Source organism: Lampetra planeri, chromosome 28, assembly GCF_965212315.1.
Source record: "Lampetra planeri chromosome 28, kcLamPlan1.2.h2, whole genome shotgun sequence".
Lineage (NCBI taxonomy): Eukaryota > Metazoa > Chordata > Hyperoartia > Petromyzontiformes > Petromyzontidae > Lampetra > Lampetra planeri.
Genome location: NC_136134.1, coordinates 10,403,957 through 10,419,016, shown reverse-complemented (window position 1 = coordinate 10,419,016; position 15,060 = coordinate 10,403,957). Strand labels below are relative to the sequence as shown.

At 52.9% G+C, this 15,060-nt stretch overlaps 1 protein-coding gene across 1 annotated transcript; it reads left to right on the top strand.

The window, feature by feature from the left end:
- ALDH4A1 (aldehyde dehydrogenase 4 family member A1) lies at window positions 1-15,053 on the top strand. The gene is made up of 15 exons (XM_078607877.1): window positions 1-211; window positions 4,093-4,195; window positions 4,930-5,022; window positions 5,717-5,764; window positions 5,934-6,089; window positions 6,635-6,784; window positions 7,263-7,337; window positions 7,738-7,925; window positions 8,263-8,336; window positions 8,749-8,945; window positions 9,623-9,670; window positions 10,875-11,027; window positions 12,481-12,602; window positions 13,582-13,700; window positions 14,172-15,053. Exons 1-15 carry the CDS (start codon window positions 87-89, stop codon window positions 14,288-14,290), a joined length of 1,770 nt encoding a protein of 589 aa, XP_078464003.1. The 5' UTR covers window positions 1-86; the 3' UTR covers window positions 14,291-15,053.
- The last annotated feature ends 7 nt before the right edge of the window (window positions 15,054-15,060 follow it).

Genomic DNA, 15,060 nt, shown 5'->3' with positions numbered 1-15,060 from the left:
CCCTCGGGCTTCCCGCACCAAGATGGCCGCACACGTGGCATCGTGGGCTCGACCAATCCGGCACGTGGGCGTGGCGAGGTCTGCGTATGGGACACCCCCCCGCCACCCCCCCCCCCGCCTTGCATCGTGGTCTCGTCCAGCATCAGCTGCCCTCAGCAGCAGCGGCAGCAATGAACTCAATCGTCCGCCTCTGTCGCCCCACAGCCACCAGGTACGGGGCAGCGTGGGGGGCAGTTGGGGGTAGGGACCGGGCAGCGGTGGGGGGGGGGGGCAGTGGACAGAGGTAATGGAGCAGTGGTGAGGTGTAGAGGGCAGTGGAGAGTGGCAAAGGACACTGGCGTGGAGCAAGGGGATGGGGGGGGGGCATTGCGGGTAAAGTATGGGCCACTGGGTGGCAGTGGGGGGTAGGGGCAGTATGGGCAGGTGCAGGGCAGTGAGGGCAGTAGCAGTGTTGTGGCCTGAAACAAAAAAACATCATAGGAGACGTTAGGGGCAGTGGCCAATCATTACACACACACACAGCGGGGAGCTGAGATCACACTGCACCCCTGCCACATTTCCAGGTTCCCTGTATGTTTAACTTCTTTCGCGCCGTACGTAGCCAACCTCGCTTAATCTCTTAGGGGGGGGGGAGCCGGACCCCCCTATGGGGACCCGAGCCCTGGGGTGTGTTTCGCAGCCAGCCGGCGGATTTAATCACCCACGTGCGCGAAACCCTGGTTCGAACCCAGGTCACGAGAAGTGCAGGCTGAGTGTGTCTGACACGGCCATTATGAGCAGCAGCATCCTTTGCCAGCAGAGAATTACTTTGTCAGTCATCTGCAAGGCATGAAGAAGATGCTTTGCCCCGGAGCTGCTAAACAAGTTTCTGCTGGCGCGTGACAACAAGACACTGTGAATAGGGGGGTGAGGGGAGTGGAGTGAGATAAGAGGGGAGAGGTAGGAGAGTGCGTGGAGGGGAGCAGAGTGAGATGGGAGGGGAGATGTAGGGGAGGGGAGAGGTAGGAGAGTAGAGTGAGATGAGAGGGGAGAGGTATGAGAGTGAGTGGAGGGGAGTGGAGTGAGATGAGAGGCAGGAGAGTGCGTGGAGGGGAGTAGAGTGAGATGGGAGGGGAGAGGTAGGGGAGGGGAAGGAGAGTGGAGTGGTAGGAGAGTGGAGTGAGATGAGAGGGGAGAGGTAGGAGAGTGCGTGGAGGGGAGTAGAGTGAGATGGGAGGGGAGAGGTAGGAAAGTGTGTGGAGGGGAGTAGAGTGAGATGAGAGGCAGGAGAGTGCGTGGAGGGGAGTAGAGTGAGATGAGAGGTAGGAGAGTGCGTGGAGGGGAGTAGAGCGAGATGAGAGGCAGGAGAGTGCGTGGAGGGGAGTAGAGTGAGATGAGAGGCAGGAGAGTGCGTGGAGGGGAGTAGAGTGAGATGAGAGGGGAGAGGCAGGAGAGTGCGTGGAGGGGAGTAGAGCGAGATGAGAGGGGAGAGGCAGGAGAGTGCGTGGAGGGGAGTAGAGTGAGATGAGAGGCAGGAGAGTGCGTGGAGGGGAGTAGAGTGAGATGAGAGGTAGGAGAGTGCGTGGAGGGGAGTAGAGCGAGATGAGAGGGGAGAGGTAGAGTGAGTGGAGGGGAGTAGAGGGCGATGAGAGGTAGGAGAGTGCGTGGAGGATTTCGTGTTATTTATAAATGTGTCGTAACCCTCCACCACCCGACACGGCCAATCAGTAAAAAAGTGTCACGTTGACAAAAGACAAATAGTGTGAAGACACCGGTGGGCTAAAGTAGTGAACTATTTTGTCTTTTGTCAACGTGACACTTATTTACTGATTGGCCGTGTCGGGTGGTGGAGGGTTTCGACACATTTATAAATAACGCGATCTGACCCAAAAATCTATATTATGAAGAATATTGGTCACGAAAGCCTACGTGTTAAAGTGTACACGTATGTTGAACTTCTTTCGCACCCCACGTAGCCAACCGTGCGTGCGATGTTTGAGACGGGCCTGTTCTGTCATGTCGTGAGGCTGCTTATGCTGCGTTCGAGTTTGTTCTTTGTCCTGAGAATATACAAAACAACGCGACCCACGTGCACATACCTGTCAACCCCTTATCAGTGCCCTACCCTATTACAGACCCACTCAGACCTTATTGGCCACCCGGTGCCTTCATCCTACAAAGTCACCATCACAAGGAAGAAACACAAATAGACAAAAACACTTTTTTTCGCCCGTGTTTAGACCCGCACCTGAAAACTCACTTTCCCTGTACAAGAACACGGGTAGAGCGTATGGGTTGGCAGCTATGCGTGCAATATTGGTCACCGCGGGGGGGGGCTGTGGAAGGATCTGGAATGAGTTGAAGGACCTGGGTGGGAGCCAGCATGATCGCGAGACCACTCCGCCCGTGGCACAGGGTGATCCAGATGTCTATTGATGTCTATTGACCTCCATTTAAATCTCTAAAACGTAATATTACTTTTAATGTAAAGTTTATTTAAAACATAAATTAACATACAAAGCAAAAAAGCATGTTTGGGGTCAATTGGTGGTGGTAGCGACTGGTATGTAGGGAATCCAAGACGTGTGTTTCTTGGAGCGTCAGGACATCAGTATTATGGGTTTTCAATTAATATGGGTCAATTAATTGTGGGTCACAAGACATCTGGACCATCCTGCACGCATGTGGCTGGATTTGTGCCACCCTGGAGGCGCGCCCTCTGCTCAAAGACCCCCCCCCCCACATTCCGCACCCCACTGGGGTGTTCTCCAGATGTTGCATCACCGTCTGCGATTAACTCCGTCAATAATCTGCCTCTGGTCTGGTGTAATAGTCAACAGCGTGAGGCCTTCATAACGCTGTGCAAACTCGCAGTGCCACGGTTCCACAAATTAAGTAATCTCGTCATGAAAATGGTGTAATCATCATTTATTAGTATTAGTCTACTACTGTGCTACTTTACCCAGAAGAGCCTCACTGAGTCTCAAGTCCCTTTTTCAGGAGGGCCCTGCCAGGTTTTCGCAGTAAGGGGCGATTTTGCTGTGCGTGTCATCCCAATTGAGTAATTTTCAGTTTGGGTTTGCACCATTGGGCATGTTTTGGCCAATGCCAGTTACACTGTGTGTGTGTTTATATTTTACGTTGCATCATCCCCCGAATCACCTTCAACGGAGGAGGAGGAACAGCAAAACTCCACGAACTCTCTCCTGAAGCCTTCTCACGGCCAGCAGACCTTCACGTTGGCATCTAGCCCCTGAACTGTACTGGTTTAGCCATGTTTGTTTGTTGTAGTACAGAGTTAGACTGATGGCCTTAATCTAAGTTGTCTTATGGTGGTTGTTGTTGTTTGACTTGCATCCCACTGGGATTTTTGCACACAGCGTTGGTGTACGGTGTTTTTTTCTACAATATTTTGCTGTCTTTTCTTGGATTTTCTGTTTGCACTTAGGCACATATTCACTTTAAGATGTTTTTTGTTCATGTTTTTTGTTTGTTGCGGTTGCACCCGATTCAAGAGCCGAATGGCTCACAGGGCTATACCTAATAAATGAACTTGAACTTGAACATATTGCCATCGGATGCAATCACGAAAAATAATAATCACTTGTTTACACCCAGGCAAGTCACTCCGAGTCCGAAGACTCTTGCTTTAGGAGGTTGCTGCTACACAGACCAGCGATTGGCCAACGCCAGTGACGCTGTTCTGTTCATCACGGGCACAAACCCGATGAACCCAGAGGAGGGGTGGTGTGGCTAGCACAATTCCCAGCCACCTTTGTGTCCCCGGCGCTGCTGTTTACACGCGGCACGAGATGATACTCATTTAAAGCCGAGTCGACTCGAGGGAGGCCTAGGACCGGTTCATATGTTCGCCACTGTTGGCTGTGAGCGAGGACCAAACTTGGCCCTGCTGCGTAACCACTGCGCCACCACTCCTCGATTGTCTTTTTACGTAAAAATTATAATTTGTTTCAATGCATGCACAACTGGTAATTTGTAACTCTCTGCTGCCGCTGTTGTCGGCCGGCTGAGTTGCACTTGAGAAAAACGATCAGCGTGGCCCAGTTGGCTTTACTCGGGAAATAAACATCTGATTCTGTCCATGCGCGCCAGATCGTGGTTGGTGCGCGGGCACCACTGTGCCGTGCCGGACGTCCAGAATGAACCCATCCTGGAGTACGCGCCGGGCAGCCCTGAGAGACAGGCCCTGCAGAAGGTGAGTGGCCATCACAGCCAAGCGCCGGGCTATCTCCGATTGTCGAAGTCAGCGATTGCTCGACTGAGTTAATTAAACGAACGCCACTCTTCTGGTGAACAAATACTTTCGCCGCAGGGTATAGACGCTGTGATACGAGACCTGGCTGTCGTCCTGGCTCTGGACCGTGTCTCTTAGAAGCTGGGTCGTAATCCGATTAATTAAGTGATCGGTTCGTCTACTGATTATCGGTTCTGTTACTCACCCACGGTGTGTTCAGTTACCACACTGCTGGTCACAACAACTCACTCACCACACTGCAGGTCACCTCACTTCTCTTTCTGCTTCCTCCCTCGCACTGCTTCACTTGGGATTTCCCTCCTCCCATCATTATCATCATCGTATCCTTTGTCCTTTTTTTTACAATAACCTTGCTGAATTCAAGTAACGTGTTAACTCTTGGCGATTACCACTTGAACAGCGCTGGCCGCAGAGAACCCGGAGCGACACGGCTGCACTCTATGATAGCTATCGCCAAGCTGTGCCACACGCCCTCCCGCATAGTCCTGTGGGAGCCTCGGTACCGATAAAGTTATTTTATTTTAGTTGTGCTTCTGGTTTCATTTTGATGATGTACACGTACGTCATCAGGATGGGATAATAACAGTGCTGCTTGTTGCTGGCCGCTTGACTGAAAGTATTTGACGGCCGTGATCGACCCTGGTTGTGTTTCCGCTGCGTGCTGCCCCCACTAGGCCCTGGCTGCCCTCAAGGGGAAGACGGAGGAGATCCCATGCGTGGTCGGAGGGCAGCACGTGTGGACCAAGGATGTGCACCACCAGCTCAGCGTGAGGACAGTGGGGGGCCCGTGGGGGGCTGTGGGGGCCCCGTGGGTGGGAGCTGGTTGTGGGCGATCTCACTCGTGCAGCCTGACGACCTCTGGCCCAGAATCGCGATGTCATTTTTGGAATGGCTCAAATGACCATTGAACATTGACGCCCCTGAGGCGGTGGTGGAAATTCCACATCACTGTGATGGGGGCGAGTTTATCCGTAGGACAACCACTCATTTTGTCAACCCCAGAGGAGGAATTATTTCCCAATAAGCTGAACTCGTGACCTTTCGTTTGCGAGCCGCTTGCTGTCTTCAGCTGAGCCACGTGCCACTTGTTTTACTGATGGTCGTTGATTTGTCTAATTTCTTCCACAAATTTTTTCCCCCGAATTATACTACAAAGCGTCGCATTCTGAAAGCGGGTAGGGTAGGAGGAGGTGGGGGAGTAAAAATATGTTGGGAACCCTTGCAGCGAGCAGTTACATCACCCTGTGTCCGAGAACAGCCCCCCGAAATGTGACATCACAGACCTACACTCGGTAGGAAGGCCTTCACCCAGCTGCTGACAGAGCATGGCTCACGATTATGGTAATGAGCCACCCTGACTCGAGTTAACTGACGTCAGCCTAGGCTGGAATCCCCGTAGTAGGCGTCTCCCCCCGCCCCCTCGCTTGCCGCTAACCCCCACTTGCCCGTCTGCCGTTCCAGCCATTCAACCACTACCACAAGGTGGCCAAGTTCTGCTACGCCGACAAGGTGAGTGCCGCCACTCCGCGGTCTTCTCGTAAAATTGTTATATCGCGGCTGCCCTAACCGTCAACCTTGTTTGACCGCTAACGTTGCGATGGAGTGTGAGGGTTCGCTGACCGCTGCCTTCCCCCGGCCCTCCCCCCCCGACTACCCCCTTCCCCGTCGGCGCTGACAGGAGCTGATTGAGCGGGCGATAGAGGCGGCGATGTCGGCGCGGACCGAGTGGGAGGCGCGCCCCGTGTCGGACCGTGCCCAGGTCTTCTTCAAGGCGGCTGACCTGCTGAGCGGGCCCAAGCGCGCCGAAATCCTGGCCAAGACGATGGTGGGACAGGTAAGGCAGAAGCTCTGAACGTGGGTTCTCAAGTTCCAGGGTTGGTCTCCGAGTCCCCGGGTTGATCCCGGGGTTGGTCCCCGAGTCCTCGGTTTGGTCCCCGAGTTCCTGGGTTGGTCCCCGAGTTCCTGGGTTGGTCCCCAATGCCCCGAGTTGGTCCCCAGGTTGGGCCCTGAGTCCCTGGGTTGGTCCCGGGGTTGGTCCCCGGTTTAGGCCCCGAGTTCCTGGGTTGGTCCCCGAGTTTCTGGGTTGGTCCCCGAGTTCCTGGGTTGGTCCCCGAGTTCCTGGGTTGGTCCCCGAGTTCCTGGGTTGGTCCCCGAGTTCCTGGGTTGGTCCCCGAGTTCCTGGGTTGGTCCCCGAGTTCCTGGGTTGGTCCCCGAGTTCCTGGGTTGTCCCCAAAGCCCTGAGTTGATCCCCGAGTTGGTCCCCAGGTTGGACCCTGAGTCCCCGGGTTGGTTCCCTAGTCCCCGGGTTGGTCCCTGAGACCCCGAGTTGGTCCCCAAGGCCCTGGGTTTGGGACCCAAGTGGGCGCCGTGCGTCTGCAGGGGAAGACGGCGATCCAGGCGGAGATCGACGCGGCAGCCGAACTCGTCGACTTCTTCCGCTTCAACGCCAAATACGCGCTGGAGCTGCAGCACCAGCAGCCTCTCAGCACCGCGGAGAGCACCAACTCGCTCAGCTACCGCGGGCTCGAGGTGACCTTCCTGCCCGCCCCCCGCCCCCCGCCCCCCGCCCCCGCCCCCCGCCCCTTCCCCCCATCACTCATTTCCCAACAATTTCCCCCCCATCGCACGACACCCCTCGACGCCACCATCTCTAACTCATTCCCCTCCCCCTCTCGCTATCCCCCGTTCACCCTTCCACTCCCCCATTCTCCAACCCCATCACTCCCCACCCCACACCTTCCCCTAACCCCCATCACTCACCCCCCACACCCCCCCACCATCCTTCACCCCCCCCCCGTCACCCATTCCCATCCCCCGCCCCATAATCATGATGATGATCGTCATCATCGTCGTCGTCGTCATCATCATAAGTATCCTTGTTATCATCACTTGTGTAATTGTCATGTATGTATGTTGAACTTCTTCCGCACCGTACGTCGCCAACCGTGGTAATCGGAGGTTCGGCTGAAGGGTAAGAGACGTGCTTGCCGTGTGGGTTGTGCTCCAGGGGTTCGTGGCGGCCGTTTCTCCGTTCAACTTCACGGCGATCGGGGGGAACCTGGCGGGAACGCCGGCTTTGATGGTGAGACCCCCACCTTACTCCTTGCCGAGCCCTCGGCCTGTTCCGAGCCGTGAGCCTCACCCAAGACTCAGGCTAACCCCAGCCCTAGCCCCAATCCTAACCCGAGTACTCCAATTCAAACCCTAGCACTCATGCTAACCCTAGTTTTAATGCTAACCCGAGCACTAGCTACAAGCCTAACTCTATTCATAATAATAACCCACCACTAATCCTAATGCTAACCCCAGCACGAGCGCTTAACCTGAGCTGTAGCACTAAGAGTAACCCAACACGCAGCCCTTAAATAACAAACCGAGCCCTTCGTGCCGTGTCACTTGCACGTGACCTCACATGCCGTGTCTCCCCCCTCTCCTACCCCCCTTTTCCAATCCGCCCCCCCCCCCACCTGCCCCCCCCCCAGGGTAACGTGGTTTTGTGGAAGCCGAGCGACACAGCGCTGAGCGCCAGTTGGGTGATCTACCGCACGCTGCTGGAGAGCGGCCTCCCGCCCAACGTCATCCAATTTGTGCCGGCCGACGGCCCCACGTTCGGGGACAGCGTCACCGCGTCGCCGCACCTCGCCGGCATCAACTTCACCGGCAGCGTGCCGTGAGTGCTTCGTGTGTGTGCGTGCGTGCGTCTTTGTGGAGAGCGGTCAGCGTGCTGCGGTTAGCGCGCTGCGCTATGAATGCGGCGATCCGGGTTCGATTCCCGCTCACGACGAATAATGGTGGCGAATATCTGATCCGGTCCTGGGCCTCCCTTGGGTCGACTCAGTCTTAAACTAGTACTTGTAAGTATTAGCACTCGGGAGACAAAGGTGGCCGGGCATGGTGTGACCTCACCGCCTCCTCATGTACCGTACCTTGCAGTACAGGACTCAACTGGGATTGCCTAGCGAATGCCAATTTCCGTGTTCCCGCTCTCTCGTCCCTCTCACACGCAGCACGTTCAGGCGGCTATGGAAGCAGGTGGCCGACAACCTGGACGTCTACCGCACGTTCCCCAAGCTCGCCGGCGGTAACGGACGACGCGGCGTGGCGTCAGGTCGCGGGGCGGTGGAGCGCGTCGGGTCGCGTCGTCGCGGGGCGGTGGAGCGCGCACTTGCCAGGTCACAGTGAAGCGTTCCACGTTTGCGCCGAGCCAGGCAGCAGCTTCATCGTTTGCAGACCGCAGCGGCGTCATCCTCAGAATCGCCACCACGCTCGGTTTGGCGGGGCACGGCCTTCGATGACGTGCGTCGTCACCGTCATCATCGTCATCATCGTCGTCCATCTTGCACCACCGCAGCTGTCGTTCGTGTCATAATTCAGCTCCCCGCGTGCGCGATCGTAAAATCCGTCGAAGATCGTCACAAAAGGTTTTTCCCCGCATAACCGGGATGCGCGCCACGTGTCTCCCCGTATGCGCGTCTCCTCGTCCCGTTTTGCAGAGTGCGGCGGCAAGAACTACCACGTGGTTCACCCGTCGGCGGACGTGAAATCAGTGGTGGCGGGAACGTTGCGCGCCGCCTTCGAATACGGCGGGCAGAAATGCTCGGCGTGCTCACGAGCGTACATCGCCGCGTCGCTCTGGCCACAGGTGGAGGCCGGCCTCCTGGAGGCCCACAAGTGGATCAAAGTAGGCAACGTACGTACAAACCCTACAGGAGGGCGGCCAGCGCCCCGCCCCGCCCGGCCACGTTTGTTTTCCGTCAGTGGCGATGTGTTTTTTTTACACGTCGTACCAGGTACTCATTTGAGTCTGAATCGACCCGAGGGAAGGCCGAGAACCGGTTCAAATCATCGTCACGTATATGCGCCGCGCATACGGAGACGTGCACCTTATGAAGTGGGGAACGTACGTGCGCAGGCAGTGTGTGTTGAACGTTCGTGTGCGGCACGCTGGGTTGTGATGGCGTCACTCTGCCAGGTTTGTAAAATTATTATTATTCCTTATTTAACCAGGAAATCCACACTGAGTCCCAGGACTCTTTTCAGGAGGGTCCTACCGCTACATTGGTTTTTAAAGATGTTTTCAGCCAATGTATGAGTTGTTTATGGACGGCAAGGAAACCAGAGCTCCCGGAGAAAATACATACATGCGAGAGGGCGTAACCTTTTATCCCCGTACAAATGGAAAGAGATGGAGATTAGTCCACTTGTTCCGCCTTCTCCTGGCGAGCCATGATCAAGCACATCCATCACGCCCATGGGAAGGGAGTTTCACAACAACATCAGTGTGTGCGGTGATCCACCAACCCTGCCATTTGTCAACGTTCAACGCGCGTGTGTGTGTGTGCGTGTCTTTGTGTCTCCTGCTTCAAGCCGGTGGAGGACTTTGAGACATTTTTCTCGGCCGTCATCGATGACAAGGTGCGTAACCGCTTAGCCTCGAGCGAAGCAGTCCGCAGTGTAGCTATCGAGTGTGCAGGCGGTGCAATTGCACCAGTGCCCATCGGATGTAGGGACCCAGCTCTGGGCTAACACTAGGGGGCCTTGGGGCGCCGTCCCACCAAGCAGCTGGAGATGAGAAATTATTTTTCGAGTGAAAATACTTTTCGAATTTTTTTTTGCTGTGTTTTTTTTATTCTTTGAACGTGAATTGCCTAATGAAGATAACATTTTAAGTTCATATTAGAAACCGCTGCAACACCACAGTCTGATTTGTGCCTCGGGGAGGTCACGGGGCGGCTGTGAAGGAGTCCGAGTGAGAGATTTCCCTTCATTCATTGCGATTAGCGTCACATTTTTGCCACGCCGTTTCAGACCCATTCAGGGCGGTGAAAAAAGTACCCATGGCTGTAATTACTATGTCACAACACAAGGTTGTACTGTGAAAATATAGCAGGTCAGGGCCTACATGCTCTAGAAGTAAACAAGTGATGTCACAGTTGCCACAGATAACAGTGAGACAAACCACAAGAAAACAAGCTCTAATGAAAAGTGAAGTAAATAGTAGGCCTTTGAACATTATATTAATGTCGCCAGTGAAAACAGATCAAAGTTTTTTGTGTAGGTAGGTGTACGGCGCTGTGTGGCTGTTATTCTACAGTGTGCGGTATCTTGGTTGCCTTGACTAATTTGTTGAGTCGTGTCAGCTGATCTATAATTGTTATTTCGGCTTTTGGCAGTGTCAAAGGGGGTTGTGTAGTGTGGACTTTTGAGGGTCATGGGGACATCATTTGAGCTCTTTGTTGTTTTGTTTCGTATTGTTTATAAATGCCTACCGTTGGTAGATAAGACAGTTATATCACTTTCATGGGAAGGCCAATCACATGACAAGGTGTTTCTTAATTAGAACACCATATTTTCAGAGGTCACTCACAACAGCCCCACCTAGTGGACATGTCACGAGCCTTCACTGCTACCAAGTGGGGGGGGGGGGGGTGTGACTAATCGGCCAGGGGGTGGCCACCTCAATATTTTCATTTGTTGAACCAGACCTCATGCCAACCACACTATGCCACTGGGGGTGCCCACATCTGCACATCGCTGCCCTGACACATTCTCCGTGCTGCCCCCTGACACATTCCCTGTGCCGCCCTGACACGATGGCCTTCCCACTGCCCTGCCCCAGGCGTTTGCACGGATCAAGCGGTACCTGGATCACGCCAAGGCCGGCGGTAGCCTGCGCGTGCTGGCCGGCGGGGGCGTCGATGACCGCGTGGGATTCTACGTGGAGCCCACCATTGTGGTGACCACCGACCCCCACGACCGCATCATGGAGGAGGTGCGGCATGGCAGGGGGGATACGCGGGGGGGGGTATCGCTGGTTGATCTTCGATTCCTTTGATTTGTTAACGCTTTCCAAACGAGGTGAAACATGTGAATCTCGTTGCTATGTCCATCTGTCCGTCCGTCTCTGTGTCTGCCTGCAACGTGGAGTCACGATCAACTTCATAAAGATGATCCGATACGAATTAAACATTATAAAGTTGTGTTTCTATTCGGGAATTGCCCGATAGAAACCCTGCCAAATTGATCACCACTAAATCAGCTCAAGCCTCCCATAAGTCACGTCACTTCTATGTAGCCACCCCCACTCCGAATCCCTCCCCTCTCCCCACCTACTGTGAAAACAGACACTGCTCTGTGCAGCTCACTTCTCCGTTTAACACGTAGGCTTACGCGACCAATATTTTTCATAATAAACATCTTTGGGTTAAAAAAGAATAATTTTGTAAATGTTGTGGATTCACTATTCAACACACCGGTGGGCTAAAGTAGTGAACTATTTGTCTTTTGTCAACGTGACACTCATATTCTCAGGTTTTTTCACTTGATGCAGCTAATCTGGCTGTGACGGTCCCACCTGATGACGGAGACTTGTGTTGCCTCCGAAACGTCGTGAATTTTATTTTTATTTTTGTTTTGTTTTATTTTACTTTCATTACTTTTAATGTTTTACCTACGTGACTTTACCGAAAAAACCTGAGAATATGAATCATTGCAGTCACGAAAGCTTCAAATCTAGAACGTGACACTCCTTTACTGATTGGCCGTGTCGGGTGGTGGAGGGTTACGATACATTTATAAATAACGCGATCTAAACCCAAAAACATTGATTATGAACAGCTCACTTCTGCCCGCGCCTTCCTTCCCTCTCCCTCTCTTCTGTCCCCTTTCATCCACGACATCTTGACCCAGTCATTCCCTCTCCCGCTTCTCCCCTTGCTGCTGTCCGGTGCTCCCTCTTTCTTCCAGCTCCCCATCTGGAGCCATGCCCTCTTTGTTAATCCTGGGGACTTCCTTCCCAGCATCCTTTGCTTTTTATACCGCTCTTCCCTTTCCTGTTCCTTTGTCTTTTTCCATTTATTATGTCCTTGACTCTAATACCCCTCCCTGTGATGTGCCATAGGTAAGAAGTTTTTGATAATATTCATGTGTGTATGTTGAACTTGTTTCGCACTGCATGTAACCGACTAATTGGAGGTGCAGGAGAAGGACAAATTTAACACCAAAAACTGTTCTAAAGAAATTAGTTTCCAATCTACATTATTTAAGAGTGAATAGCTGGAAGGAAGAGCGTTCGATGCCTTGAGAGGCGTTAATGACCTACCCCTGCCCCCCCCCCCCGCCCAGTCTCGACAAGGCGGCTGGTCTTGCGACGATCTTCGTGAGAGCCCGTATTTTACCCTGACCTTTCTCCGCGGGCTGTCTGCCTGTTGTTGCTGCCTGAGCAGGAGATCTTTGGGCCGGTGCTGACGGTGTACGTGTACCCGGATGACGAGTACAAGCAGATACTGCAGCTCGTGAACGAGACATCTCCCTACGGGCTCACGGGCGCCGTGTTCGCACAGGATGAGTAAGTATTCTTGGTTCTTTCGGTAAAGTCACGTAGAAGGGAAATAATAAAATAATAAGCATTTAACATTATAAGGTAAAATTCTTACGACGTTTCGGCCACAAGCAAGCAGCCGTCCTCAGGTGAAGAACAGGGCTGTCGGAAAGACAGCGTCCTAATGAACACCGCTAAGCTTGGCAGCGTATTTTTAAGCTGGGTCGGAGGAGGAGAGAGCCTTGACAAATGAGTTTACATATCAACAGAGGAATTTAGCATATTGATGACAAATGCAGATATGGAATTAGTCACTACTTGTGGAATGTGTAGGTGGTGGGGGGGTCTCAAAGTCATATTGTGCTAGTGTATTATGTAGGATTAGCAGTGATAAAGGGAGGGAAACAGGATTAGCTAATAAAGGGAGGGAAATTTTAATAGTAAAGTGCTGCAGCAGCCAAAGCACCGCGTAGGATGAGTAAGGCTCGCAGAGGACACGCGCAGGGATAGGGAGCGGTGGAGGGTGGCGCAGTGGTAACACGGCTCACGGCCAGAAGAGCCTGGGTTCGATATCCAACTCAGGCGCATTTCTCTGCGGAGTGTGTATGTTCGCCTCTTCTGCCTGGGATTTCTCCTGATCAAGCCGGTTTCATTCCATTAAAAAAAAAATCCTGATTGGGGGTATACTCAGCCCATCATCTCTACGGGGTCAACAAAATGGGTACCACTTTGCAAGGAAGCAAAGCTGCCTGAGAAACGTGGGATTTATCACCACTGGCTTGAGGCGAAAAACGTGAGATGAGCAGCGTCTCTGGTCATTTGAGCAGGAAATCACTTTGCCTTAAGACAGCAAACGATCGGTTATCCGGAATAATGGGTGGATGGGTAGCTCATGCAAAACAATTACGATGTACCACGCGCCATTCCCCATGCCCCGTGTGTTGCGTGCCATCCCCTGTGTGCCACATGCTGCGTGTCGCGTACCAATTTGTCACGTGCTTGCCAGGGCGGCGGTGTCGGAGGCCTCGGCCATTCTCAGGAACTCGGCCGGGAATTTCTACATCAATGACAAATGCACGGGGTCGGTGGTGGCGCAGCAACCCTTCGGGGGAGCCCGTGCGTCCGGTGAGCAGCAACACGTGAACGCGTGCACGGGATCTCCTATTCATTTTATATTAAATAAATTGTTTCGTTTCACCTGGTTTATGTCCACACGGCAACCAGCGGACCCGTTACAACTACACACGGCAAACGGCACCCCGCCCCGCCACAACTGCACAACTCACCACAGGCACACATGGCAACGAGCAACAAGCAACAAGCATACACGGCAAGCAGCGTTTAACCACAGCCACGCAACTCGCCAATTGGCAGACGTGGCAACTAGCAACGAGCAACCAACCACATCGATACACATGGCAGCCACGCAACCTCACCGCGCAACCTCACCACGCAACCTCACCACGCAACCTCACCACGCAACCTCACCACGCAACCTCACCGCGCGTCGTTCCGGCCTTCATAGGTGCTCACTTAAAGCACTTTGATCCAAATTAGTCCATGTCAGCTGCATCTTTGCCTTTTGTCTCACTGCAGGTACGAATGACAAGCCCGGGAGCCCCATGTACATCACCCGTTGGACATCACCACAAGCCATCAAGCGAACTCACGTGCCCCTGACGCAGTGGGGCTACCCCAGCATGGCCAAGTCCTAACCCCGAACCCACAGCACGATACATCAAACACCAACCATGTTCTTCCAGCACCTCCCTGGGAGAAACACTTGATTTTTATACTCTTTGGTTCTTTTGGTAAAGTCACGTAGGTAGTGACGTGACTTTACAGAAAGAACCAAAGAGTATGGACTCCTGCAGTCACGAAAGCTTCAATCAAATTCATTTTTACTCTAGCCCATAAGCACACCTCCAAATCTGTAGCACCTAAACGTCTAGCCCTTAAACCTCTAACCCTTTAACACCCATCCCTTAAACCTCAATCACTTGAAGCTATGGAAAACCTCAATTGCCTTTTAAACATTGGCTCTTATCCTAAACATGGCGAACCGCCTGGCACTTTTAGCTTTATCAGCGTAGTTTTAATCTCACGATCGTATCTGAGCCTTATGCACTTCCTCACGTTGGCCCGAAAAGAAAACTAATTGGATCATGTCGTTCTTCCTAACCGTTGCCTTGCTGACTGAAAAACAGAGTTTTGTTTTATTAATGGAGAGAATCGAGCTTTGAGTTTGGAAATTGAAAAAAGAATTGTTTTTAATGAATTAAAAATGGCCTCTATGTCTGCGATGGAGGGCGGCAACGATGGAGTTTTAAGTTTTAGGATATCTGAAACGCAACTGCAGTGCAACGCTTTGAATCCTGCCTTGTTTTAATGTCCTTGTTTTTAATGTGCGTCGATTTAGCAAAACAATGCAATAATGCTTTAATACAAAAGAAAAACAATACACCGATTTTGAATACACATTTGT

Coding starts and splice junctions, on each gene's coding strand:
- ALDH4A1 (XM_078607877.1), top strand. CDS start 87: ATGGGACACCCCCCCGCCACCCCCCCCCCCGCCTTGCATCGTGGTCTC. Junction 6,090..6,634: donor CCAAGACGATGGTGGGACAG/GTAAGGCAGAAG, acceptor GTGCGTCTGCAG/GGGAAGACGGCGATCCAGGC. Junction 7,338..7,737: donor CGGGAACGCCGGCTTTGATG/GTGAGACCCCCA, acceptor CCCCCCCCCCAG/GGTAACGTGGTTTTGTGGAA.